The 25365-nt window shown below is 48.5% G+C and overlaps 1 protein-coding gene across 4 annotated transcripts; it reads right to left on the bottom strand.

Moving 5' to 3' along the window:
- Window positions 1-232: 232 nt before the first annotated feature.
- On the bottom strand, window positions 233-24288 carry dlat (dihydrolipoamide S-acetyltransferase (E2 component of pyruvate dehydrogenase complex)). Of its 4 annotated transcripts, none has more exons than XM_042343924.1 (14): window positions 24251-24288; window positions 19375-19476; window positions 18193-18317; window positions 17346-17490; window positions 11887-12013; window positions 10467-10648; window positions 9375-9546; window positions 8099-8166; window positions 7730-7816; window positions 7424-7531; window positions 6338-6456; window positions 5819-5981; window positions 5133-5269; window positions 233-2944 (listed from the first exon to the last, which is right to left on the bottom strand). In XM_042343924.1, the coding sequence occupies exons 2-14, from the start codon at window positions 19447-19449 to the stop codon at window positions 2815-2817; spliced, it is 1638 nt and encodes a 545-aa protein (XP_042199858.1). In that variant the 5' UTR covers window positions 19450-19476; window positions 24251-24288; the 3' UTR covers window positions 233-2814. The 4 variants fall into 4 exon arrangements, with proteins under 4 accessions (XP_042199858.1, XP_042199856.1, XP_042199857.1 ...); XM_042343922.1 differs by lacking the exon at window positions 24251-24288 and adding an exon at window positions 23879-24090; XM_042343923.1 differs by lacking the exon at window positions 24251-24288 and adding an exon at window positions 23715-23942.
- Window positions 24289-25365: the final 1077 nt, after the last annotated feature.

The following is a 25365-nucleotide window of genomic DNA, read 5'->3' as shown; positions in this document are numbered from 1 at the left end:
CTTTGTGCTGTACGTTTCTATGATTTTGTACGAACACATTCTTTTGGAGAATTTTCAAAACCACGTTTGTCGGCGGATAATTAAATAGGAATAAAATGCTATATCAAAAATGCAAGGATTTATTATTATTATTATTAATTGCAGTGTCGAAGCCCTTACAAACGTGCAGAAATTGCCTCTAAAGAAATGGCCCTTGTATTTGAAGCATTGGTCAGTGCAAAAAATAAAATAATTTAAAGTATTTGTTCTGTCATTTTATTTGAATCTAGCATGAATTGGAAAAGTGCCAAATTACCCACACAACCAGAATGGCAGATCTTGGTAGAAGTTAGCTACAAGTAACATTGCACATACAATATCTTAACATCTTTCCCGTGGAGATTACATATACCTTACCGCCAGTTTGTGCGTTTGAATTCCCTCCCCCGATGAACAGCAGGCAATGGTATAAATCCAGGTTAATAATTTAAAAATAAAAACTTTTGCAGCAAACGTGGCAATTTACTGAAGCAATGGTCAGGTTTTTCCTTTCGAGTCACAGGTCGAACAAAAAAGTTCAACTGAAGAGGGGCATAAACCTGGGATAAGAAATCACAAAGATAGCGAGAGATCTGGCCTTACTTTAGATTCATGAGGAACGGGCTTCAAAAGCCCGGAGTTTCAGTACACACTGTGTAAATCAATTCAATACAGAAATGAAGTGAGTCACAGAAATAACGGAGAATATTGTCCCAATATAGCGTATTGGGAAAATAGCCATATCGTCATACAGGGGTCATAATGGCCAACAAACGTAGTTTATGGCACTTTAAAAAACTGTACAGGACACAAGGCAGTGGCGGGGGGGGGGAAAAGCTTTAGTTTCTCTAGTTGGCATTATCAGGCATCCCAAAAGCTAAAGTTAAATAGTACCAAGTGAGGCCATTGCAATTGAGAATCAAGATGATTCTGACTAAATCAACCAGTGTCCATGTATTTGTGGTTAATGCCCCTTTGTATGTAGTGCACTAATTCAGGACAGCAGTGAAATTTGATCACGCACCACAACCAATGGCACAGACAATAGTATGAAAAATAAAGTCAGGGTTAATATCTAGCAGGAATATAAAGCTATATTACTGACACAATCGCCATTACACACTACATGCCCAGTTCTGTAGGATTCTAGGTTGGATTTAGTTTATGTAAGTGACTGCTTGTCATTTTAACATTTGATGAAATAATAAAAAAAAGCTTTAAACAAGTGGCGTTTGTGGTGGACAGTAAATCCAATCGACAATGACCAAAACAATTAGATTGCACAAGGAAAACAAATAACTAGCTTTAGAATAGCTTGTGGCCATGTATAATTACTTTTCATGTTTAAAATTTGCTTAAAGTGTTAAGTCTTCGAAGCAACATTCATTGTATGCGTGCGTGTGTGTGGGATGAGTGTGTGTGTGTGTGTGGGTTTGAGGGGGAAAAAGATGGTGTTGGTTAAAGACTTGCTGACCATTAAAATTATGCCACAGTGAACTCAAAGCCTTGGACAGAGACCAGGACAAATACTATTATCATCCGTTACCCATTAAAATCCTGCTTTTGAACCTTATTTCTCTTGCTCGAGGTCTGCAGATCCCTTTCTGATCTCACATCTGAGTGCACGCAGGAAGAGCAATAAACAGCTTACACACATTAAGAAAAGGGCAGATCAAATGATCTCACCGTGAATGACCAGGAATGAATTGCATGCCATCACTGAAGTAATCAGATACTTCCAATGGGTTAAACCTCGCCATCTAAATGAACGATGTTGGAGAGAAAAGATATCAAAGGCTCTCAACAATTGCACGAGACTTTAGTCTCCGATTAGAATAACATCACAAGAAAAGCCAGAGTGAAGGACGGTCTAAAATCAATGTCGAATTGGTCTACTGAGAAATTAAGTAACTGACTCTGGTCCCTTTTGACGCCAAATTTTGGGATAAACAAACTGCATCTTAAAAATGGGAAAAAGATAGAAAACTCTGGATTAAAACCCATTCTGAACATTCATCCTCAAACCCATAGGACAGGTGGGTGAGATATCAAACGTGATATTAATCTGAGACGCTATCCTGCGTGGAGAGCACTATACAAGTGCAAGTTGTTGTATTCCAGTCCAATACAACAACAATCTGATGTAAACGCTGAAATCAGTATCTACCACTTGTTTCACAATTGTTTCAGCCTTTCTGGAAGCTGGTGTAAGCTCACATCAATACTGAGTTGGAAAATGGTGCAGTTAAACTGGTGAAATGTAAAATGTACCCAACATCAATGGAAGAATTACTCAGTGTGTACTACCACATTCAAAACTCTAGAATTGAAAGTTTTCCTTTTTCAAAAAAATTCCTGTTTAAAAAAAACAATAAACGGGATTGCAAACAAACATTTGCTGGTTTAACGTTTCCTGGATTTGCAGGTATTTTAATAAAGCAAATGCAGAAATAAGGAGTGTAGAGGATTGCAATGACATCTCACTAGGAGGCCAGTTTGGGTACAAGACTAGGGAGACAAGATTGATGTATTGAGAACCATTACCGTGGTGGCATTGGATTGAATAAACAAAGTTTCCGCCCCCTAAATTGCTGTGGATTCTAGTGCAACCGTAGACCTGCTTTTCACTGTTGCTTAATTGAATACTCAGAATATACATGGTGATTGACAGGAAAAAAGTATAAAGATTTCATGCAGACATCAGAGTTTATACATAAATAGAATCCGCCTTCCGGTGGGGGGGGGGGGGGGGGAGAGAAATGTTGACACTCAAGAGAGATGTTGCTTCTCCTTGATTTATAATATCATGGTTGTTGGCTTTTCAAGGAACTTCTTGAACTCTGCCAGCCACTGGGCACCAACCGCTCCGTCCACAACCCGGTGGTCACAGCTCAGAGTCACTGACATCATGTTGGCAACGTCAAACCTGCAGGGTGACAGTGGGCCAACGTTAATAATAATACTAATAATCCTGGCATTTGATGCAGCGCCTTATCACGTCGTTGAGACGCCTCAAAGCACCACATTCCACAGTGGATCGACTATTTTGTGGGCGAACGTAGAAGCCAATTGCGCACAGCAGTGTCCCACAGAATATATTGTAAAGAATAGTCCCGGCTGGACTATTCCTTCTCACTAGTCTCCCCAGCTCCACCGTACACACAATACAATGAATTAAAAACTCCGCTGCCCAGATACTCATTACTTCCCCCCATCACACCTTGCCAGGCTCCACTGGCTTCCAATTATCGAACGGATCGATTTCAAGATCCTCGTAGTCGTTTTCAAATCCCTTAACGCCCTCGCAGCTCCCGACCTCTCTGAATTGCTTAACCCCACTCCACCACCTGCTGCCCCCGCTCTCCCGTTTGTCCCTCGTCCCTTCGACCTTCAGCCACTACACCCCGAAACTCTGGAATGCTCTCCCTCAATCCCTCCGTCTTGTTCCCTCCCTCCTCACTTTCAAATCCCGCCTACGACTTCCTTTTTGATCGTGCTTACGGTCACCTCCCCCTTCCCTGGGCTCAGGGTCAGACTCAGCTACTGTCAAGCTCTCCGGGACGCTACATAAATGCAAATTGTTGTTTTGTTGTTGTAAAATTAATTAACTGTACATTTTTGGGGGTGAAACGTAGAGTCACTTGTGCACAGCAGAGTCCACAAACTGCTGTGGATTGACTGACCAAATTATTAATTTTTTTTCTTATTGAGGATTATTACCCCTGGCAAAAAAAACAATTGACCAACACCCATGTTCCTACTTACTCCTAGTTAAACAGAGGCGTATACAGTAAGGAAACTTGCCTAAGGTTTCGCCCTGCTTGGGAATCGAACCTGGGTCCTCTCTGCAAGGCAAGTGCCCTAACCAATACACTACAGGACTCCACGTTAACGCACATTGAACTCTTTCCAGAGAAACACAGGCAGAATACCAGATGAAAAGAAATGCTGTTGCCCCAGCAGTATTTGGAAGGCCAGAGGATTTGCTTGGTTAAACACAGCTGAACTGCACATACCCACTGACGTAGATACCCAGCAATGATTTATGTGGATAGATACGAGGGGGAAAAAAAAAATCTATAATTGGCCTGGGTATTTTTGAATGAATGATTTATTTCTCAGCCCACCTCACCCAACCTTGACAGCAAATGACATTACATGACATATTTGGAAAATGGGTGGTGGGGGGAGTGAATGGAAATCTCATCCTATCTGCCAGGTGAAACCCCTAGATAATTCCCTCTTCCCTAGCCCAGGGACACTGAAGTCAATTGGAATGTCATAAAGACTACTCCACCAGAGATGAGCTAACTCATCAGACGGGAATTGTAACCTTCCAGTCCGTATGATTTGGTGCAGCAGTATTTTTACCTGCCCTTTACTTCACTGTGCCACAGGAGAAGCCGTGATTATTATTTAACCAAAATACATCAAACCTTTCACAGTTAGGAAAGTGTCCAATTGATTAATTACTCTGCAATTGGCTGCCGCAGTTCGCCAACAAAATAGTCAATTCACTTTACAGTATATTCTGTGAAGCGCTTTGAGACGTAATTAAGACACTATAAGGCACAAGGATTATTATTACATTATTTATCAAATGTACAGTATTGAGCAATAGAGCATTATTTTCAACACTGACGCAATTAATTCCTAGTTTGTGAATACAACTTTGTGTCACACACATTTAATAGTAGTAATTCTTGCATTTGATTTAGAAGCTTATCATGTCGTTGAGACGTCTCAAAGCGCTTCACAGAGTATATTGCAAAGTGAATTGACTATTTATTTTGTGGGTGAAATATGACAGCCAATTACACACAGCAGGGTCCCACAAATAGTTGTGGATTGAACGACAATTTTTTTTTGAGGGATTAATACCCCTGGAAAGTGATCCGCCAATTGACTAACAACCAGGTTTCTACTTACTGCTAGGTAAAGAGAGGCTTGTGTGTGGAGTAAGGAAACTTGCCTAAGATTTTGCCCTGCCCGGGACTCGAACCCGGGTCATCTCGCTTGCAAGGCAAGCGTTCTAACCACTGAACTATAGGACTCCTTGTGTACCTGAGAGGAATGAACTAACAGTTGAAAGGCTAACCTCAGTAGGTACCTACCCTCTCTCATTTTCCGCAGGAAGCAGCCTCTTGTCAGAACCACCAACGGCGAGAATGCAAGCCTGCGGAGGGTTTATGATTGCCGAGAAATTCTTTATGCCAAACATTCCCAGGTTCGAAATTGTAAAAGTGCCACCCTAATAAAGTAGAAAAATAGTGCATCGAGAATTGGTATTCAACATGGAACAATATATTATAGAATGCAACCAATGCTTTCTGGGTACTTGTTCCTCTGCTTTTCGTACCCAAGTGCGAATAATAATTCTTGCAACCAATATAGTGCCTTTTACGCCAAGGGGGCGTCAAAAGAGGTCACACTGGAGCAGAGGGTACTTTGTGGGAGAATGTGGCAGTCAATTTGCACAAAACGACATCCCACAACATCCGTGAAGTGAACAGGCCATTTTATTTGGGGGTATTGTTGGCCAAGCTTGTTTGGATAGCGCCTCGGGATCCTTAACGTCCACCCAAACGGGCAGGCGGGACCTCGGTTTAACATCTCCGACAATGCAACAACCCCCACTGCAGCGTAAGACTATATGAGCTACAAGTCCCGGATGTCTGTCTGTTTTGAACCCACAACCTTCTGACTCAAAGGTGAGCATGCAATCAACTGGGACAGGCTGAAATATAAACAGGGATAGAACCTGAAGCTGGGATTGTATTTATAAGCAGCGACTCTTTACCTGGAATTCGTGAGGCTTCAGTTTCCCTTCTCGAGCTTTTGCAGCTAGAGTTGCCACATCTTTACTGATGGCAACCAGTCCTTTATTGTGTGCGTTAAACACAATGGGAGTAATGAGACCACTTGCGGTGCTCACAGCTACACTGACGTCCACAACATGGTTTCTGGTGGGGAAACGGAGGGAAAGGTTTCCTTCAGTATCGACTGTTTGTTCATACATAAACTCCTCCTGAAAATGGTAACTTGCTTCCTATTAATTGTAGGTGGTGAAAGGTGCATGAGGGAATTAGATCGGCATTTGAAAAGGAAAAAGTTGGCAATAACAATAATATTCCTTGCATTTGATATAGCGCTTTTTACGTCTTCTCGACATCTCAAGGACTCTGCAAGGCTACGGGGAGAGAGCGGGGGGATGGGACTAGTTGGGTAGCTCTTCCAAAGAGCCAGCACAAGCACGTTGGGCCGAATGGCCTCCTTCTGTGCTGTAATATTTTATGATTAAAACCCTTCGAATACTCACTGCCTGATGATGGTGTCCAACCATGAGGAATTTGCTTCAGGTACTTTTAAGCACGACAAAGCTGATGCCTTAATGAGAAAATCGTTCACTGACAGCTTAATGCTTTTCGATTTGTCCTCCTGTTGGTGAGATTGGTGAGACTAATCCAATTTGCCATTTCATCAAACTGTCAAAAAAAAACAATCTTTTTGCGCCTTAGTTAATTGACATTTTCATTGCAGCTTAATTTGTCAGCGAGCGAGTCTTGGAAACCGACCTTGCAAAACAGCAGCAACAAATGACATTGACATAGCGCTCTTCATGTGGGGTAGAGCCTCTCTGGAATTAACAGTGGCGGAGCCTGACGCTGAGTCAGGGAGAGAGGGGAAGTACGGTCAAAGAAGAAGATCTTCAGGTTCAATCTGAACATGTGCAAGGTGGGGGGGCAAGTTGGAGGGATTGGGTTTGGATAGCTTATTGCTAAGTGGTGTCTGCATAGGTGTCTGGATACCTTATTGCTAAATGGATAACAAATGACTCCACATGCAGTGCTTTGGGACTGAAGGTAAAGTTACAGGCTCATGACATAGTGTGGGCTATCCGGAGTTTAAAATCACGTCAGTTATTACAGGACAAAAATCCCCTTTAACTTTTTTTTCTCTCTGAGCAATAACTTTATTGGAGCAGCACTGCACACATTCATAAATTTAACCCCACATTTGATTGATGAGCTCAGGGACGCTGCTGTGAGCAAGGGAAGGGATGAGGTAAATCCCAATGGATTGCTGACTGGTTATAAGCAAAGTAAGCCACTTTCGGTGCCAGAAAGGCAGGAGACTGACAATGTGCCATGCCAGGCGGCAAAAATCCCATGGATAAGAACAAAGGAACAGGAGGAGGCCATTCAGCCCCTCGAGCTTGTTCCAACATTCTATTAGATCATGGATGATCTGTACCTCAGCTCCAATCACCTGCCTTTGCTCATATCCCTGGCAGTCATGCTGACTCTTTGATTAACTCATACTTGTCCAAGTGAGAACAGCGAAACATGCCCTAAAATGGTTCGAGAAAGAGATTGACACAAAAATTGCTACCCAGCTTCCATACCTCATTCAGTTCCTTTCTGAGCTCCAAGACTTTGTCCATGTTGATATCCACAGACAGGTAATAGTGAGGGATCGTCTGCTTAGACAGCACAAGCCGCTGAGCTATAACCTAAGGTAAAGGACAAACAGCGTAAGTGGCGACTCTCTAATGCAGATAAGAAATGCTCTTCCCATTTTGTAAGCTGGTAGTGATTCCGTCACTATTTTTTTTTAAACACACACCCACACCCCCCCCCACACACCTTCACCACCCACCTCCATTCCCCCGCCATCCCCCCACCCACACACACCCACGCGCCCCACACACCTTTCGTATGTTGCTAATGGGGACATCTGTGAAGGTGCCAGGCGGCAGTGCTGCCATCAGAGGTAGAGGGGCTGCAACTACTGGGGTCTAACAGAAATATATACATGGATAAGCATTAATATTGATTGTTTTTGAATATTGGAATTTCGCCTTAAATGTGCGTCTCTGAATTACAGTCAATAAAAATCAATAGAAACTTCCAAATCACTCAAATCATGCCAACGTCTTTCAAAATAACGTGATACGGCGCTATATCAAAGGCAAGGATTATTATTATTATTAAACTCTATATTATATATTTGTCATTTTAATATTCTCTGATCTCAAAATCAGCGATGGTTGCGGATTTTTGGTTTCGAACAAACTCACTGGTGATATCTTCGGAGGCACAAAAGATTCAATGTCTTTCCTCCTGATTTGACCATCGGGCCCAGTACCTGGAGGGGCAACCACAAACAGCATCAAATTCTGAACAAGAACCGTAGGAAATAGAGGTGTTCAAAATTATGAGGGTTTTTGATAAGAGTAGATAGGGAGAAACTGTTTCCACTGGTGGGTGGGTCGGTAACCAGAGGACACAGGTTTAAGATAATTAAATTTGAGGCATCTTTCTGACGTGAAGTGCGCTATATACAAGTATAATTGTCAAAAGAACCAGAGGGGAGACAAGGAGAAATTATTTTACCCAGAGAGTTGTTAAGATCTGGAATGCACTGCCTGAAGGGGTGGTGGGAGCAACAACGAATGACATTTACACAATGCCTTTCATGTTGAGAGGACATCCCAAGGCGCTGGACAGTCAGTGATTTGGCCCCGAGTAGGGGGTTGAGATTGGAGGGTTGCATGCAGGGAGGATAGGGGGGTGGCCAAAGGCACAGTCGAAGAGGAAGGCCTTGAGATGGGTCTTGAAGGAGGCGGGTGGGGGTTGGGTAGAGCCAGGCGAAGGAGTTCCAATCCAATCAATCCCGGGTGGGGGACGTGGAGCAGGCTGGAGCCTGCTGGGCGGAGGAAGGGGACAGGTTCATATGACATTAGCAGGTCACAGAGGATGAGGTTTTGAATTCTATCCTCTGGGGGATGGGGAGCCAGTAGAGCTGGGCGAGGATGGGTGGGGTTGATGGGGTCACAGAGTCTGGTGCAGGAGAGAACACCAGCTGCAGAGTTTTGGATGATCTGCAGCTTGTGGAGGGAAGAGTTGGGGAGGCCGACAAGCAGGGAGTTGACGTAGTCGAGCCTAGATGTAATAAATGCATGGATGAGGGTTTCAGTGGCCTGAAGGGAGAGGCAGTGGCGGAGTCCGGCGATGCTGAGGTGGGTTGGAACCAGAGGGGAGATAAGGAGAAATTATTTTTATTTTGTCCCCCACAGAGAGATGTTACGATCTGGAACGCACTGCCTGAAAGGGTCGGTGGAAACAGATTCAATAACAACTTTCAAAAGGGAATTGGATAGGTACTTGAAAAGGAACAATTTGCAGAGCTGTGGGTTGAGAATGGAACTAGTCGGTAAACTCTTTCAAAGAGCCGGCACAGGCATGATGGGCTGAATGGCCTACTTCTGCGCTGTAAAATTCTATGATTTCCATGAAATGAACTCAGTCGAGTGATGAGAATACCACATGTAGATTAATATTGCTAAAGGTTACCTTTGACTTGTTTGAGGTCGATGCCCTTTTCAGCTGCCAGTTTCTTGGCCAGCGGACTGGCAAACATCCGGCCTTGGGAATCCACAGCAGAGGCATGCCTGGCTGGGAGGGCGGCTGCAGCTGGAGAAAGGGCAGCCGGAGCTGTGATAGGTTGAGGTGTCGGAGAGGCAATCTGCAATGGATTGAAAAGGATTGTACACAGGTTCCTGTTTGCTGATGCTCAGCCAATATCTCCTCTCTCAGGAGGAGGCCATTCACCCCCTCGAGCCTGTTCCATTATTCTATTAGAACTCCAAACACCCGCCCTTGCCCCATATCCCTTGATACCCTGATCTAAGAAAAATGTATCAACCTCCATCTTGAAAATGTGAATGGGTTCCAGCTATAATCCACAGCCTTTTAGGGGAGAGAGTTCCATATTTCCATACTCCTTGTGTGAAAAAATGCTTCCTGATTGCACTCCTAAATAGCCTAGCTCTAATTTTAAGATTATGCCCCCATGTTCTGGATTCCCCCAGTCAAAAAGTGGGCGAGGTAGTGGAAGGTGACATGAGCCGGTCAAACTGAATGCTAGATTTGAGTCAGCACCTTTGGGGTAGAAATTTGGAGGACAAATAGGAAATAAAAGGGCTTTTAAATGTCACTAATGTTGTGTGACAAATAAGCACACTTTCTCAGACACCAATTAATTGCCTACAAATTATACAGTTTGGGCTCAATGGGGAAAAAAAACCTTTGGTGAATGTTTCGCTCAATGTATTGGTGCCTTTATTAGAAAAATTCTTCCACTTTATGAGTTCGCTAGAATTATCAAAAAGGTAGTTGGCATGAAACCGCAGGGCAATTCACAAAGCCTCAGTACAATACTATGTTCTGCAACTAGTGTGCTTCAATTGTAAACGTGCGTGTATGAGCATCTGAGTGCACGAGTGTGTTTGAGTGCGCGTGTGTGCGAGCGTGTATTTGAGTGTGAGCGTGCCTGATATATAACAAATATCCTCCTGCAATACTTTATATACTGAAGTTGCTAAACAAATGAGAAACCATTACAAGGTTCTGTGGCACGAACTGTGGATATAAAGTGCCACCTACTGTAGCTGGAGATGGTGATTGTGGCACGATATCAGCAACTCCAGTTTCCACATAATCAGCGAACGTCGAGATATCGGATTTCTTCTCTACGATGATGCACAGCGGCGTTCCCAGAGGGACATCCCTCGTCCCCTCAGCTATCAGGATCTTGGCCAAATAGCCTTCCTCTTGTACTTCAAAACCTAGGATTGTTCACCCACAAAACAGTCAATTCAGTTTACACTATATCCTGCAAAGTGCTTGGCAACGTCTTAACAACATGATAGGTGCTAAATCAAATGCAAGGATTATTATTATTAGAGTACACAACACAGGTGATTTCTCTGTAACAAAGCACTACAGCAGATCTGAAGTCTACACATTCTGTTCTCAAGTAGCTGTCATCAGAGCTCTCCGTTTGGTCAAAGTCCATCATAACCACCAGGCTGAGAAAGATCTAAACCCTAATTTCTCAGAGGAACACCCACTGAATTATTCAGAAATGAGCAGCTTGTCCTTTGATAATGGTTGAAGTATCAGCCACTTACCACCCTGACAGTTACAGTAAACCGTAGTGAGGCAGACTGCATTTTTCTTCTTCCCATTTAAACACTTGGTCAAGTCTTGGCACTTTTTTCTCGGTCAGTTGGGTGTGTGACACACGTCTGACCCATCACATGGTTAAGAGCTGTAATGAAAACACCTACACGCGGATTTTCCCCGTGTCTAAAATGGAACAGGACAGTGTCCCTGGAGGGATGCAACCTGCTTTATGACATCCGCAGAGTTTCAGGCACAGGTAGACGAGAGGAGCCGAGAAGATACACTGGGGGGTAACTTCTGGAGTCTATGCAGCTAAACTGCACAGCTTGCTATTGCATTGTCTGGCTTCCCGCTACTTGCCAGAAAATGTTCTTGAGAAACTTGGGTTTGATTCCTGGCCGGGCAAAATGTTGGCCAAGTTTCCTTACTCCACACGTTTGCCTTAGCAGTAAGTAGGAACCCGCTTGTTAGTCGATTGGCCGATCGTTTTTCCGGGGGCTAATAATTTGATAAAAAAAGAAATAATAATTTGATCACTCAATCCATGACTGTTTGTGGGACGCTGCTGTGTGGAATTGGCTGTGTTAGGCCCACAAAATAGAGTCAATTCACTTTACAGTATATTCTGTGAAGCGTTTTGAGACGTCTTGAAAAATGCAAGGATTATTATGATCACTTGTCTCTGCTTTTAACATATTCTGATCTCAGGCCATAGACCATGTGATAAATTTAGTTGTAGAAGAGACAACTTAGCAATACTTTATAGAGTGTAACAAACTGAGGAAACCAGGATGAATTCATGTTCAATTAAGGATTGGATAAATGGTGTTCGAAGAGCAAGACTCAACACACAACAGCGAAAGAATTAAACGAGTAGTGTGTGTTGAGCAACGCTCACCTATTGTTGCTTTGTCGGTTTCTATCTCTGCCAGCAAGTCGCCTTCTTTCAACTTCTCCCCAACTTTCTTCTCCCAGCGTTGGACAGTGCCCACCGTCATTGTGGGAGAGAGCGCGGGTAGAGTAATCTGCAACACACACTCGCAACCTTCATCATCACCACCACCACCAAGTTGCATTTACGAAGCGCTGTTCATGTAAAATAATGTCTTGGGAGTGTTTTGCAGTGATGGGCATGTACTCTGAACAGGGTGGGCTGGGGACGGTGGTGGTGGGAGAAACAAAGAGGGAGAGCACAGAGTGGGAGGTGACCAAAGGCCAAGTCGAAGAACTAAGTTTTTAAATGGAGTTTGAAGACCAATAGAGAGGGGGATGAGATGGAGACTCTACCCAGTCTGAAGGAGTAGATCAGCCTGTAAATTCTCAATCCACAACTAGTTGAGGACGCTGCTGTGCGCAATTGGCTGCCACGCTTCGCCCACAAAATACACAGTCACTACACTTTACAATATATTCTGTGAAGCGCTTTGAGATGTTGCAACGCTAAATTAGGCGCTGTATCAAATCATAGAATCATAGAATTATACAGCCCAGAGGGAGGCCATTCGGCCCATCGTGTCTGTGCTGCTCTTTAAAAAGAGCTTCCAAATCAACCCCACTCCCCCGCTCTCTCCCCATAGCCCTGATCAACCCCACTCCCCCGCACTCTCCCCATAGCCCTGATCAACCCCAATCCCCCGCTCTCCCCATAGCCCTGATCAACCCCACTCCCCCGCTCTCTCCCCATAGCCCTGAACAACCCCACTCCCCCGCTCTCTCCCCATAGCCCTGATCAACCCCACTCCCCCACTCTCTCCCCATAGCCCTGATCAGGGAGCGGCGCCAGGACAGCGCGGGGAGGAGCTGGGCCTACCTCTCAGGTATTTAACCTCGACGCGGGAGGGAGTGCAGCCAGTGTGCAGGGTATGGGGCTGAGGAGGGAACGGGTTGGGGCGGAGCGGGGGAACCGCTGACGTCATAGTTGTAGTTTTCAGAAGTGTGCGCGCGCAACAAAGAAAAATAAAATAAAAATCCTCTGCGCCCCCCCCCCCAGGGCTCACATCAGGGCCCCCCATGGTCCTGTTAGGTTGGCTGCCCCAGCCCCAGCCTATGGAATAATGTGTCCATCCACCTGACCGCTCGCTCCCGGTCCCCGCGTGCGCAATATGGCTGCCGCTATGACCCTCACCCCCTCACCCCCTCCTCCCTCCTCTCTACCCCAAACCCTCCCCCCTCTGCATCTCTCCCGCTCTCTCCTCCTCTCTCTCCGTCCCTCTCGCCTTCTATCCCCACTTGACCCTCCCACCACCTCCCTCTGTTCCAGCCTGGGAATCCTCCGCCGGGCTCACCGTGGCACTCGGCGTTGGCTGTCCAGCAGCAGCCACACCGACTGCCCCATTCCCCACCACACTCGCCACCCCCCCCGGACACAGACCCGGGAAGCCAACCTCTCCTCCCTTATCCCCATTTCCCCCACCCCTGCCTCACAACCGGGACCCCCACCCCTCCCCACACACCCTTCGCTCCATCCACATCGGACTACAAAACGTCCGCTCCCTCTGTAACAAGGCCCTGGTCATCAACGATCTCATCCTTGATGAGAACGTTGATATCATGGCCTTAACGGAAACCTGGCTCACCCCAGGCGACACCTTCCCCCTCACGGAGGCCACGCCACCCGGCTACACCTCCCACCACATCCCTCGCCCCAACCGCCGTGGCGGTGGTGTTGCCCTTATCTCAAGGACACCACTTGCTGTATCCCCGTACTCCTCTGGCTCTTTCCCCTCTTTTGAGCACCTCACCCTCTCCCTTAAAATCCTCCTCCTCTACCGGCCCCTAAAGCCTCTCCCACCTTTATCTCTGATATCTCAACACTTCTCACATCTCTCTGCCTCTGCTCTGATCGCCTCATCATCCTGGGCGACTTTAACCTGCACTTCACCCCCTCCTGCTCCATCTCCTCAGACTTCTCTTCCCTGCTCTCCTCGCTCAACCTCTCCCTCCACATCAACTCCCCCACTCACAGTCACGGCCACCCACTCGACTTGGTGATCACCCGGGGCCTCAGTGTCTCGGATGTCACTATCACCGACAAGGCCATCTCCGACCACCACTTCATCTCCTTCACCACCTCCACCCCCCTCCCCACCTCCACCAGACCCACCACCATCTTCTACCGCCCCTGGAAGAAGTTACCCCCTCAATCCCTAACCTCTGCCTTGGAGTCCTCTGAACTCCTCTCCCTCTGGCCTTCAACCCTCACTGACCCCTCTTCTGCTCTCACCCTCCTCCACAACACCCTCTCCTCCACACTCGACACTCTGCCCCTATCACCTCCCGTACTGTCTCCTACTCTCGCTCCTCCCCTGGTTCACCACCCACCTCCGCTCACTGAAGAGCCAGGTGCGGGCCGCTGAACGCACCTGTGTCAAATCTGGCCTAACGGTCCACCGACAAATCTGGCTGGACCTCCTCAAAATCTACCGCTCCACTCTAGCCTCGGCCAAGTCGTCCTTCTACTCCAGGATAATCCTGGAGGCGAAGGACAACCCCAGGCTACTGTTCCTACCACATCCCAACTCCTCCGTCCCCCCGCCACCCCGCGCAGGTCATCTCCTCCAACCTTCACTGCGAGGAGATGCTGGATTTCCTTGAATCCAAGATCAAGGGAATTCGCTCCGCGGTCACTTCCCCTCCAACATCCACCCACCACCCACCCCTTCCCTCCCACACTCCGACTCCTACCCATCCTCCCCTACACACCTTCGTACCCGTTTCCCCACCCTCTGTCACCAAACTCATCCTATCCCTGAAACCCACCACCTGCTCCCTTGACCCCATCCCCACTCCACTCCTTATCTCCCAGCTCCACCTCCTTGCCCCACATATCACAGACATCGTCAACCTGTCCCTCTCCTCTGGCTCTATTCCCATTCCCTTAAAAACTGCCACCATCACTCCCACCTTAAAAAACCCTCCCTTGATGCGTCGCAGCTATCAAGCTACCGGCCCATCTCCAACCTCCCCTTCCTGTCCAAGGTCCTGGAACGAGTTGTCGCCTCCCAGCTGCGCTCTTTCCTCTCCACCCTTTCACTATTCGAACCCCTTCAGTCGGGTTTCCGTGCTGCCCATAGCACAGAAACTGCCCTGGTCAAGGTCACCAATGACATCCTGACCATCTGTGACCAGGGCTCCCTCTGCCTCCTCGTCCTCCTCGACCTATCGGCAGCATTCGATACGGTCGACCACGCTATCCTCCTCCACCGCTTGTCCTCCCACCTAAACCTTCAAGGCCCTGTCCTTGAGTGGTTTAGGTCGTACCTCTCCCACCGTCTTCACTTTGTCTCCACAAATGGTTTTTCCTCCGGCCCCCGCACTGTCTCGTGCGGTGTCCCTCAGGGCTCTGTCCTCGGTCCCCTCCTCTTCACCCTCTATATGCTCCCCCTTGGTGACATCATCCGCAGACATGGGGTTAACTTCCACATGTATGCGGATGACACCCAACTCTACCTTTCCTCCTCTACCCTCAACTCCACGACCCCCGATGTCCTGACAGCTGCCTGTCCGACATCGAGTCCTGGACGAGAGACAACTTTCTTCAGCTCAACGTGCGCAAAACTGAGGCCCTCCTGATTGGCTTACGTCAGCGCCTCCGCACCTCAGGCGCTGACAGCATCAGCATCCAAGGCTGCACTCTCCACCTCTCAAAGCCATCAGGAACCTCGGGGTTCTGTTCGACCCTGAGCTGTCCTTTCTCCCTCATATCCGCGCCACAACTGGCACCGCCTTCCATCACCTCCGGAATGTCGCCAGACTACGGCACTACCTCACCCCTCACGCTGCTGAAACTCTGGTCCACGCCTTTATCACCTCAAGGCTGGACTATGGGAACTCTCTCCTCGCCGGCCTTCCCGGCCCTCCCTCCACACTGCAGGTCATTCAGAACTCTGCAGCTCGTGTACTGTCCCGCACCAGGCACCGACCACATCACTCCCACCCTCACCGTCGCTCACCTCCACTGCTCCCCATCCCCCAGAGGATCGAATTCAAGATCCTCATCCTCACCTACAAGGCCATTCACGGCCTCCCTCCCTCCTACCTCTCCGACCTACTATCCCCCTACCTACCTGCCCGTACCCTCCGTTCCTCTGGCTCCGGTCTGCTCCACATCCCCCGCCCCAACCGCCCTACCATCGGTGGCCGGGCCTTCAGCCTCTCAGCCCCGAGGCTCTGGAACTCCATCCCCCAGTGCCTTCGCCGCCTCCTCCCTTTCCTCCTTCAAGGCCGGTCTCAAGACCTTTCTCTTTGACCGAGCCTTCAGCTCCCCTCTCGACTCTCTACCCCCTCCTCGCTCCCTCCCTTCCCTCCCCTCACCCTGACCATTTCCCCAATGCTCGGGTCCTGATCCAACTGTACAGTGCCTTGGGACGTCCTGACGTGAAAGGCGCTCAATAAATGGAATCTTGTTGTTGTTGTTGTTGATCAACCCTACTCCTCCGCTCTCCCCCCAGAGCCCTGATCAATCCCACTCCCCCCCTCAGAGCGCTGCAAACTTGTTCTCCCCAAATAATTATCAACTTCTCTCTTAAAAGTTATTATGGAATCGGTTCCCATCAGCCTTTCAGGTAATGCATTCCAGATCCCAACAACTCGCTGTGTGAAAACATTTCTCCTCCCCTTCCCTCCCCTCTGTTTCTTTTAACAACTATTTTAAATCGATGTCCTCGGGTTACCGACCCCCCCCGCCCCGCGGGAATATTTTCTCCTTCTTCACCCTATCGAATCCCCTCATCATTTTGAAAACTTCTATCAAGTCTCCTCTTAACCTTCTCTGCTCTGAGGAAAATAATCCCAGTTTCTCTCGCCTCTCCTGATAATTGAAGTCCCTCATTCCTAGTACTATCCTGGTCAATCTCCTTTGCACCTTCTCCAATGCCTTGATACCTTTCCTAAAGTGTGGGGTCCAGAACTGAACACAGTCTCTAACTGAGGTTTAACCAGTGTTTCATGAAGGTTTATCATAAATGCAACGACTATTAACATTGTTATTTCAATACATTTCCTAGGTGTGGTATAATCCAATATAAAAGTAATACAAAGAGGAGCAGTTTAGGAACCAAGTTTTGCGGAAATATAATCTGAAGCTTCAAAATAGTAAATTAGTCTTACTGTAGGGAGTGTGAACTGAGCGGAAATATAATCTGAAGCTACGAAATTAATTCCCACTTTGCATCCATTTAACCTTCAGCTTGCTCGATTTAATGTTTGCAAAAAAATTTGGTTCTCTGTTGATACGGAGACCCTGAACAGCCGTTCACATCTGTTAACTTCAGTGAGAGAAACCATTTTGATTTAGTCGCTTGATTCAAAACGGGTAATTTTGTACACCCCAATTTTTTTCTCTCTCCCTTTGCTTACCTTCAGGTGACTAGGGTAGGAACTGCCTGGAGGCTTGGCTGTGGGGGGAGGAGTACTCGGGGGGGTGGGCCCTGCTGAGGGGGCAGAGACTGCGGCTGCAGCATCGCTGGCAGTGTAATCCTGAAAAGCTGCGATGTGCTCAGGCCTGGGGAATAAGAGGAACAGCACCTGCTTAGGTTTCGCCCACAAAACACACTTTACAACCCAATAAAGTAGTCGTGAACATCCCCCAGTTTGAGCTGAATTTCGCCACAAAATGTACAGTCAATTCACTTTACAGTATATTCTGTGATTGTGTTTGAGACGTCTCAACAACATGATAAGGTGCTGTAGCAAATGCAAGATTATTATTATTAGCTGATCTCAGGGAGGGAGGCTAATAATTGGCCTCTGGCCGGGGTTAGAAATGAGCCAGGCTTTCAACGGGACAGAGATAGAATGTTAGTTCTTTGCGCTCAAATCCCTTTGTGGTCTCTCCCCATCCCACCTCTGCGACTTCCTCCTCCTCCAACCTTATTGACCACCCCCCCCACCGCCCCCACCTCCAACCAGCTAACACTGACCTGCTTTGTGTCCCTGCCTACCCATCCCACCATTGGTGGGTGAGATTTCAACCATTCTGCCCCCGATTACTGGAACACCATCCTGGAGTCCCTCCGCCTCACCCCCTCCATCCCCACCTTTAAAGCTGACCTTAAGAACTTTCTTTTCAACGGGCCCCCATTTCCACAGCTACCCTACTCCGAGCTCCTAATCGCCTCTGTGAAGTGCTTTCAAACAGCCTCCCGACACGAAAGGTGCTGTATAACTATAAAAATGTTGTTCTTTAAAAGTTTGCCCTGCTTACTTTTCAACTGTGATGCAGATAACTGTACCAAGGGGCACATCCCGAGTCCCTGCTGGTATCAGGATTTTTGCCATGTAGCATTCCTCCAGACACTCAAAGCCAACTGTTGCTTTGTCAGTTTCCACCTGTTGAAAAAGGATAGACTTTACCACTGCACAAATACATCCTCAGTAATTGAGAACCGCCCTGCGATCTGTCCTGCAAAAATGACAGTATCAAGTTCAATGTTACTAGAACTTTCCCACAATTAAAGGAGCCAACAGGCATTCTGGCAATATTTTACAGAAATAAGCAACTACTTCTATTTTACAATAGAATATTTTACGATAGAATATTTTACGATAGAATATTTTACGATACTCATTTGCAATTAACACAACTCTCTTGTTAAACCTTTTGACAAGAAGCATAGATTATCTTGGAATGGTTACAGTGCGGCTGAACTTCTCAGGCCGCTCAAACAATCAGTGCATCCAGCCAGTACTCTTACAATGTAGTTATTCATGCACTCAGTGACGCTGCCCCACTTAAGGGTGCTAAATAAATGTAAATTGTCATCGTTGTTGGGTGAATCTATTCTGTTCTGGCGACATTTTGAGAACCACATTTAATATGGCAAGTTGATTTGAAGGAGCCAGAAAGATTTAATGGTTACCTTGGCTACTATATTTTTCACCCATAAAATATACAATATATTCTGTGAAGCTCTTTGAAATGTCTTGAAGACGCGATAAGGCACTATATCCTGTAGCAATACAGCGTGGCGTCTGTAGCTCAGCGAGAGGACCTGGGTTTGATTCCCGGCCGGGTGGAACCTTGGGCAAGTTTCCTTACTCCACACACCTGATAATCCCTCGTGAAAAAATTAATAAATTGGTCACTTCAATCCATGACTGTTTGTGGGACAGATGCTGCTGTGCGCAATTGGCTGCCGTGTTTCGTCCGTACATATACAGTCAATTCGCTTTACAATATATTGTGTGAAGCGCTTTGAGACGTCTAGAAGACATGGAAAGTGCTATATCAAATGCAAGGATTATTATTATTATTAAATGCAAGGATTTTTACTCGAGCAGCTGCCAAACAAGTTTCAGCCATAGAAAAGAACATCCAATTCTGAGCTGCACAGACTTCTGCTCAGGAAACATCCTCCAGTGCATATAAAACAGGGTATCACAGTACCTCAGCTATCAAGTCTCCCTCATTTATCTTTTCTCCTTCCTCCTTCTCCCACCGAGCTATAGTCCCCATCTGCATTGTGGGCGACAGAGCTGGCAATGGCACCTATGACCAGAGAAGTAACAATGACAGTCAATTATATTTTCTTTGTCCTTGTGATACAGTAACACAGTAATAGATAGAGGGTTAGATGTCAAAATACATACATACATATATACATCAACTAGTGCCATGACAATGCTGGTTTACTAATGATTATTTTTTACAACTTTCCATCATGTGAGAGGAGCAACAGGAGAAAATATAAACTCTAAAAAGAGTTTAAAGGTTTAAAGAGTTTAAAATTAATACTGGATCGTGTCGCCCCCGGACATGCGTTATACCTGTAACAGTAAATAAAACTTTATAGCACATCACTAACAAGTTTGCAAGAATCAAGTATGGAAAGAAAAGAGTTCAGGATAAAAGAGGACCGCGTAGAGGCAGTGAACTTTTCTAGGCCTTAGTCTCCTGTAAAATTCAAACGCTACTTGATAATGACAATTTTCTTTGCTGTAAGGAAACAAAGCTACTGTGCTCAGCACCTCTCCATCAATACCGATCAGCAGCTTGCTGCTTTCTGTCAAAGGATGTGTCCAGCTACTCAATGCACCAAGCCAGCACGACAATGTACATAGTGTTCACAAAATCCTGTTACCAACACCACACCAACGTGTTTTTTTTCTTACAATTAAGCTTTATTTCTGTTGCAGATGAGTCGTGTTTAGCAATGTCTGATGTAACTTCCTTCTCACTCCATCCATGTTACATTAAATAAATTAACAATAATTCAGTTTACAGTATATTCTGTGAAGCACTTTGAGAAGTCTCGAAGACGTGATAAGGTGCTATATCAAAAAGAAGCAAGGATTATTATGATTAAACACTTGCACTGAATACAATTAAGCACTTCTAAATAAAACTCTCATCATTCTTTCAGTTGTTGGTCAGTGAACTGTATAAAAAAAGCATGGGGTAAGAGGACTTTGGAAATATTTGGAAGATTTGGGGTGATTTAATTTAATGGTAGACAATTCATGTGCACATGACCATGACCACAGGTTGCTCTTACACTGGACATCCTTGACATCTCTAAAAGCAAATAAAACTTTATAGCACATCACTGAACAAATCTGTATATAAAAAAAATCAATTCCACATAGAAATTAAGTAAATGATGTATTTCAATGTTGAATTCAACATACATATTGAAGACAAAAACAGAAGTCGCTGGGAACACTCAGCATGGACCTGAAACGTGGACTCACTTTCCTTTCTCCATAGATGCTGCCTGACCTGCTCAGCGCTCCCAGCGACGTCTGTTTTTGTTTCAGATTTCCAGTATCTAACAGTATTTTGCGTTTTGTTTATACATATTGAAGAGTTGAACACTTTGAAGGTTCGAAGACTTAAGCTCGCAACACAGACCAAGATCCACAGCAGTACCCAGGGTGGTTGAGAGGTTTGTCAGATGAGAATATCTCGGCGTCTTCTAGTAATTCTGACAGGTGCTATACATCCATCCAACTCCCATTCCCTAAGCTCTTTCCATGTGCCCTCTAATACCCTTCCTCCACATGTGCTTGTGCAATTCTCATTCTCTTTTAAATGTCGCCAATTGACTCTGCTCTAACCTCAGTCCACACCCTGACAACAGCCTGGGAGACTTTCTTCCAAAACTTCTCCTATTTACTCCCTAGTCACGATCTTGAATTCATGCCCTCTGGTTCTCGAATTTTATACCAGTGGAACAAGTTTTTTCATGATTAATTCTTCCCTTATCCTAATATGTCTATCATATCACTCTTCAACCTTTCCACTTCAACACGAACAATCCTAACCTCTCTAGCCTCATGGTTATATCGAGGTTTCGGATGAAAATGGCCCATCAGCATATTTCATTGCATCCTTCCAGAATCCACACCCCATCATCCTCCCAATAAAGAATCAGCATTTTTAAAAAAAAAAACAAGTTTCAGTGTCCTGGCTACAACCACTCTGCCTGGGAATCTTTTTCTGGTCATATAATAATAATCCTTGCATTTGATATAGCGCTTTTCACGTCTTCGAGACATCTCAAATAGCTTCACAGAATATACTGTAAAGTGAATTGACTGTATATGTGTGGGCGAAATGCGGAAACCAATTGTGCACAGCAGCGTTCCACAGACAGTGGTGGATTGAGTGACCAAATAATTTTTTTTCTTGAGGGATTTTTATCAGGCGTGTGGAGTAAGGAAACTTGCCCAAGGTTTGCCCAGGCGTGAATCGAACCTCTCGCTTGTGAGGCGAGTGCTCAAACCACTGAACTGCAGGTCTCCACAGGACTTTTCAGTGAGTAAGTTTCTCCTCCTCACTGAAAAGATCCCACCTTCCCAGTGTCTGTCCTGAAATTGCCCTTTGCAACTCTAATTGTTCTGGGTTGACTTTATCAATCCTGTATACCTCTACAAGGTTGTCTCCTTGCGAGAGCGAAGGGCTCTTGGCTTCTCTGATCGTTGTTCAGAGCTCATTCCTCAGACAGTGGATCATCCTCTCCACTCAGGCAGCCCCATTATTTCACAGAGACCAGAGCTGATATGAGACAGCAGGTGAGGTCTGACCAGAAACAGACACGGTGTGCACCAAGTGCAGTCTGATCGTCACTGAATGTCTCAGTGCTTCGCAGGATTCACAAGCCTTAAAGAGGTATGGGGAAAGCAGGTCGGTGGGATTGAAAGAAGAGCTTGCTGTTAAGATTCCGAGACACCATCCTGCGTGAAAAGTGCTATATAAATGCAAGTTGTTGTTGGTGATAGCCGTCACGCATCAAACAATAAATTATATTTATACAATGTCTTTCATGTCAGGAGGAGGTCCCAAGGCCCTGGAGAGTTGAGGGTTTCCACCCAAGCTGGGGGTTGGAGTCATTAGGGATGGAGCGAGTGGGAAGATGTCCAAAGGCAAAAGTCAAAGAGGAAGGTCTTGAGACAGGCTTTGAAGGAGGCAAAGGACAGGGCTCCTTCTGTGTTGGAGTTTGAACGATTTAACGCATGACGCGGTTTGTGTGAAGCGCTCCGAAATGGTGCCGCTGTGAAGGCCGCTATATAAAGACAAGTTGTTTTTGTGGGACACCTACAAAATATATATTCAATTCTCTTCACGGTATATCCTGAGACGCCTCGAAGATGAGATAAGGTACTGTACAAAATGCAAGGATTATTATTATTTATTATAATAATAATCATCTAAATCATATATGAACCCGAGTCCCATTCGGTCACTTAAATCGATGGCTGTTGTGCGCAATCAGCTGCTGCGTTTCACCCACAAATATACAGTCAATTCACTTGGCAGTATATTCTGTGAAGCGCTTTGAGACCTCTTGAAGACGTGATAAGTGCCATATCAAATGCAACGATTATTATTTATTATTATTAAAACCACTCAAGATTTCTTTGCACAAGTCATATCAATCTTCTCCTGACGCACATTGCAACACAAAATACACAGTGACTCCACTTTACAGTGTCCCCTGTGAAGCGCATTGAGATGTCGTGACGATGTGATAACAACAACAACAAATTACACTTGTATCAACAACAACAACAAATCCCCGGCACTCCCCTCCCTCCCTCTCCGACCTCCTCACTCCCCAATCCACCACCCGGTCAGCGCCTCCGCTCGACCGGCCCCGGCCTCCTGCTCGTCCCCCGCGCCCTCCGCCCCCACCATTGGAGGTCGTTCTCTCAGCCACTGCGCCCCGAATCTCTGGAATGCTCTCCCTCGGACTCTCCGCCGCACCCCACCGCCCCCTCTCCCCTTCCTCCACGTCCCGCTTGAAAAGCCTTCTGTTCGACCCCCCCCCACCCCCGCCCCCCGGCTCGGAGTCAGGCTCCGCCCCTGTTAAGCGCTCTGTGACGCTGCCCTGCGCTGGGGCGGGGGGGGCGGCACTGGGTAAGTGCAAGTTGTCGCCACCGTTGTATCGCGCCCTTCACATCGGAAAAGACGTCCCAATCCCCGTCCCCCCCCCACCCCCATCCCCCCCCCACCCCATCCCCCCCCCACCCCCGTCCCCCTCTCTCGCTCTCTCTGTGCCCCTCCTCCCCGCCCTGAGGTCACTGAGGAGCGGTGCGGTGCGGGGGGGGGGGGGGGGGTGAGGCACTATGTCAAGTGCGAGGATTATTATTATTGTTATTAATAGTGTTATATTATCGGAGCGGAGGGGCCTGGGAAGGCCAGACTGGACCAGACTAGGCCCAGGCCTCGGGTTGTCCTGCCTCCTGACCCCCCCACTCCACCCCCCAGAGCCCCCTGAAGCTCACCAGCTGGTGCGGGGCAAACTGTACCATCTCCTGGCCGAGGCCGCGGGGCCCTGCAGCCCCGCTCTGTGCAGCCACAGCTGCCGTGTAGGCCTCAGGCCTCCCGGGGCGGCTGTCCTGCTCCTGCAGCCGGTCACCGAGTAGCGGCGCCGGGCCTGACAGCTCACCCCGCGGTACCGGCCTCTCAGCAACGACTGGCCCACGCACTGCCTCAGCCTGGCCGCCTGGCGCAGCATGTTTGCCTCTGGCCCTGGGCCTGAGCCTCGGCCTGGCCTGGCGCGGTGTCTCGGCTCTCGCTTCTCCTCAGTGACCTCCAGGCGGAGGTGACAAACACAGAAGGAGGGAGAGAGGGTCGCAGGTTGTTAGGCGGGTGGGCGGATGCAGCGGCGGCGGAAGTGACGGAGTGGCGCAGCGGGTAGCGCGCCCGCCCCCGGGGCCAGAGAGCGACTGAGAGTCGGACAGCGGTACGAATCTCACCCTCACCCGAGACCCACTCACACTGCCCCCAACCCAGTGACACACTGCCCAGTGACACTCACACTCACAGCCCTGACCCTATGGGGCTCTCCCTGTCAGATCGCACCTGAAGACTTTCCTCTCTGACTGTGTCCTACTCCCCACTCCCCCCCCACTCCCACCGCGCTCCCCCCCCCCACTCCCCCCCCACTCCCACCGCGCTCCCCCCCCCCACGCTCCCCCCCCCCACTCCCCCCCCACTCCCACCGCGCTCCCCCTCCACGCTCCCCCCCCCACTCCCCCCCCACTCCCACCGCGCTCCCCCCTCCACGCTCCCCCCCCCACTCCCCCCCCACTCCCACCGCGCTCCCCCCCTCCACGCTCCCCCCCCCACTCCCCCCCCACTCCCACCGCGCTCCCCCCCCCACGCTCCCCCCCCCCACTCCCCCCCACTCCCACCGCGCTCCCCCCCACGCTCCCCCCCCACTCCCCCCCCCACTCCCACCGCGCTCCCCCCACGCCCCCCCACGCTCCCCCCCCCACGCTCCCCCCCCCACGCTCCCCCCCCCCCACGCTCCCCCCCCCACTTCCACCACGCTCCCCCCCCCACTCCCCCCCCCCACTTCCACCGCGCTCCCCCCCCACTCCCCCCCCCACTCCACCGCGCTCCCCCCCCCACTCCCACCCCACTCCCACCGCGCTCCCCCCACTCCCACCGCGCTCCCACCGCGCTCCCCCCCCACTCCCACCGCGCTCCCACCGCGCTCCCCCCCCACTCCCCCCCCCACTCCCACCGCGCTCCCCCCCCACTCCCCCCCGCGCTCCCCCCCCCACTCCCACCCCACTCCCACCGCGCTCCCCCCCCCACTCCACCGCGCTCCACCGCGCTCCCCCCCCACTCCCACCGCGCTCCCACCGCGCTCTCCCCCCCACTCCCACCGCGCTCCACCGCGCTCCCCCCCCACTCCCACCGCGCTCCCCCCCACTCCCGCCCCCACTCCCACCGCGCTCCCCCACTCCCCCCCCCACTCCCACCGCGCTCCCGCCCTCACTCCCGCCCCACTCCCACCGCGCTCCCCCCACTCCCCCCCCACTCCCACCGCGCTCCCCCCCACTCCCGCCCCCACTCCCCCCGCGCTCCCGCCCTCACTCCCGCCCCCACTCCCACCGCGCTTCCCCCCCCCACTCCCCCACTCCC

Source organism: Callorhinchus milii, unplaced genomic scaffold (assembly GCF_018977255.1).
Source record: "Callorhinchus milii isolate IMCB2004 unplaced genomic scaffold, IMCB_Cmil_1.0 Scaffold25, whole genome shotgun sequence".
Classification (NCBI taxonomy): domain Eukaryota; kingdom Metazoa; phylum Chordata; class Chondrichthyes; order Chimaeriformes; family Callorhinchidae; genus Callorhinchus; species Callorhinchus milii.
The sequence above is the reverse complement of the archived record's forward strand: the minus strand, read 5'-3'. Positions and strand labels throughout refer to the sequence as shown.

What these genes read in the sequence shown, in the direction of transcription:
- dlat (XM_042343922.1), bottom strand. Translation starts at nt 23,947, where the DNA reads ATGCTGCGCCAGGCGGCCAGGCTGAGGCAGTGCGTGGGCCAGTCGTTG. An exon ending in CCTACCCTAGTCACCTGAAG is followed by an intron (nt 12,014 to 17,345) that starts GTAAGCAAAGGG and finishes TGTGTGTTGCAG; the next exon opens with ATTACTCTACCCGCGCTCTC. An exon ending in TGCCTCCGAAGATATCACCA is followed by an intron (nt 7,817 to 8,098) that starts GTGAGTTTGTTC and finishes TATTTCTGTTAG; the next exon opens with ACCCCAGTAGTTGCAGCCCC.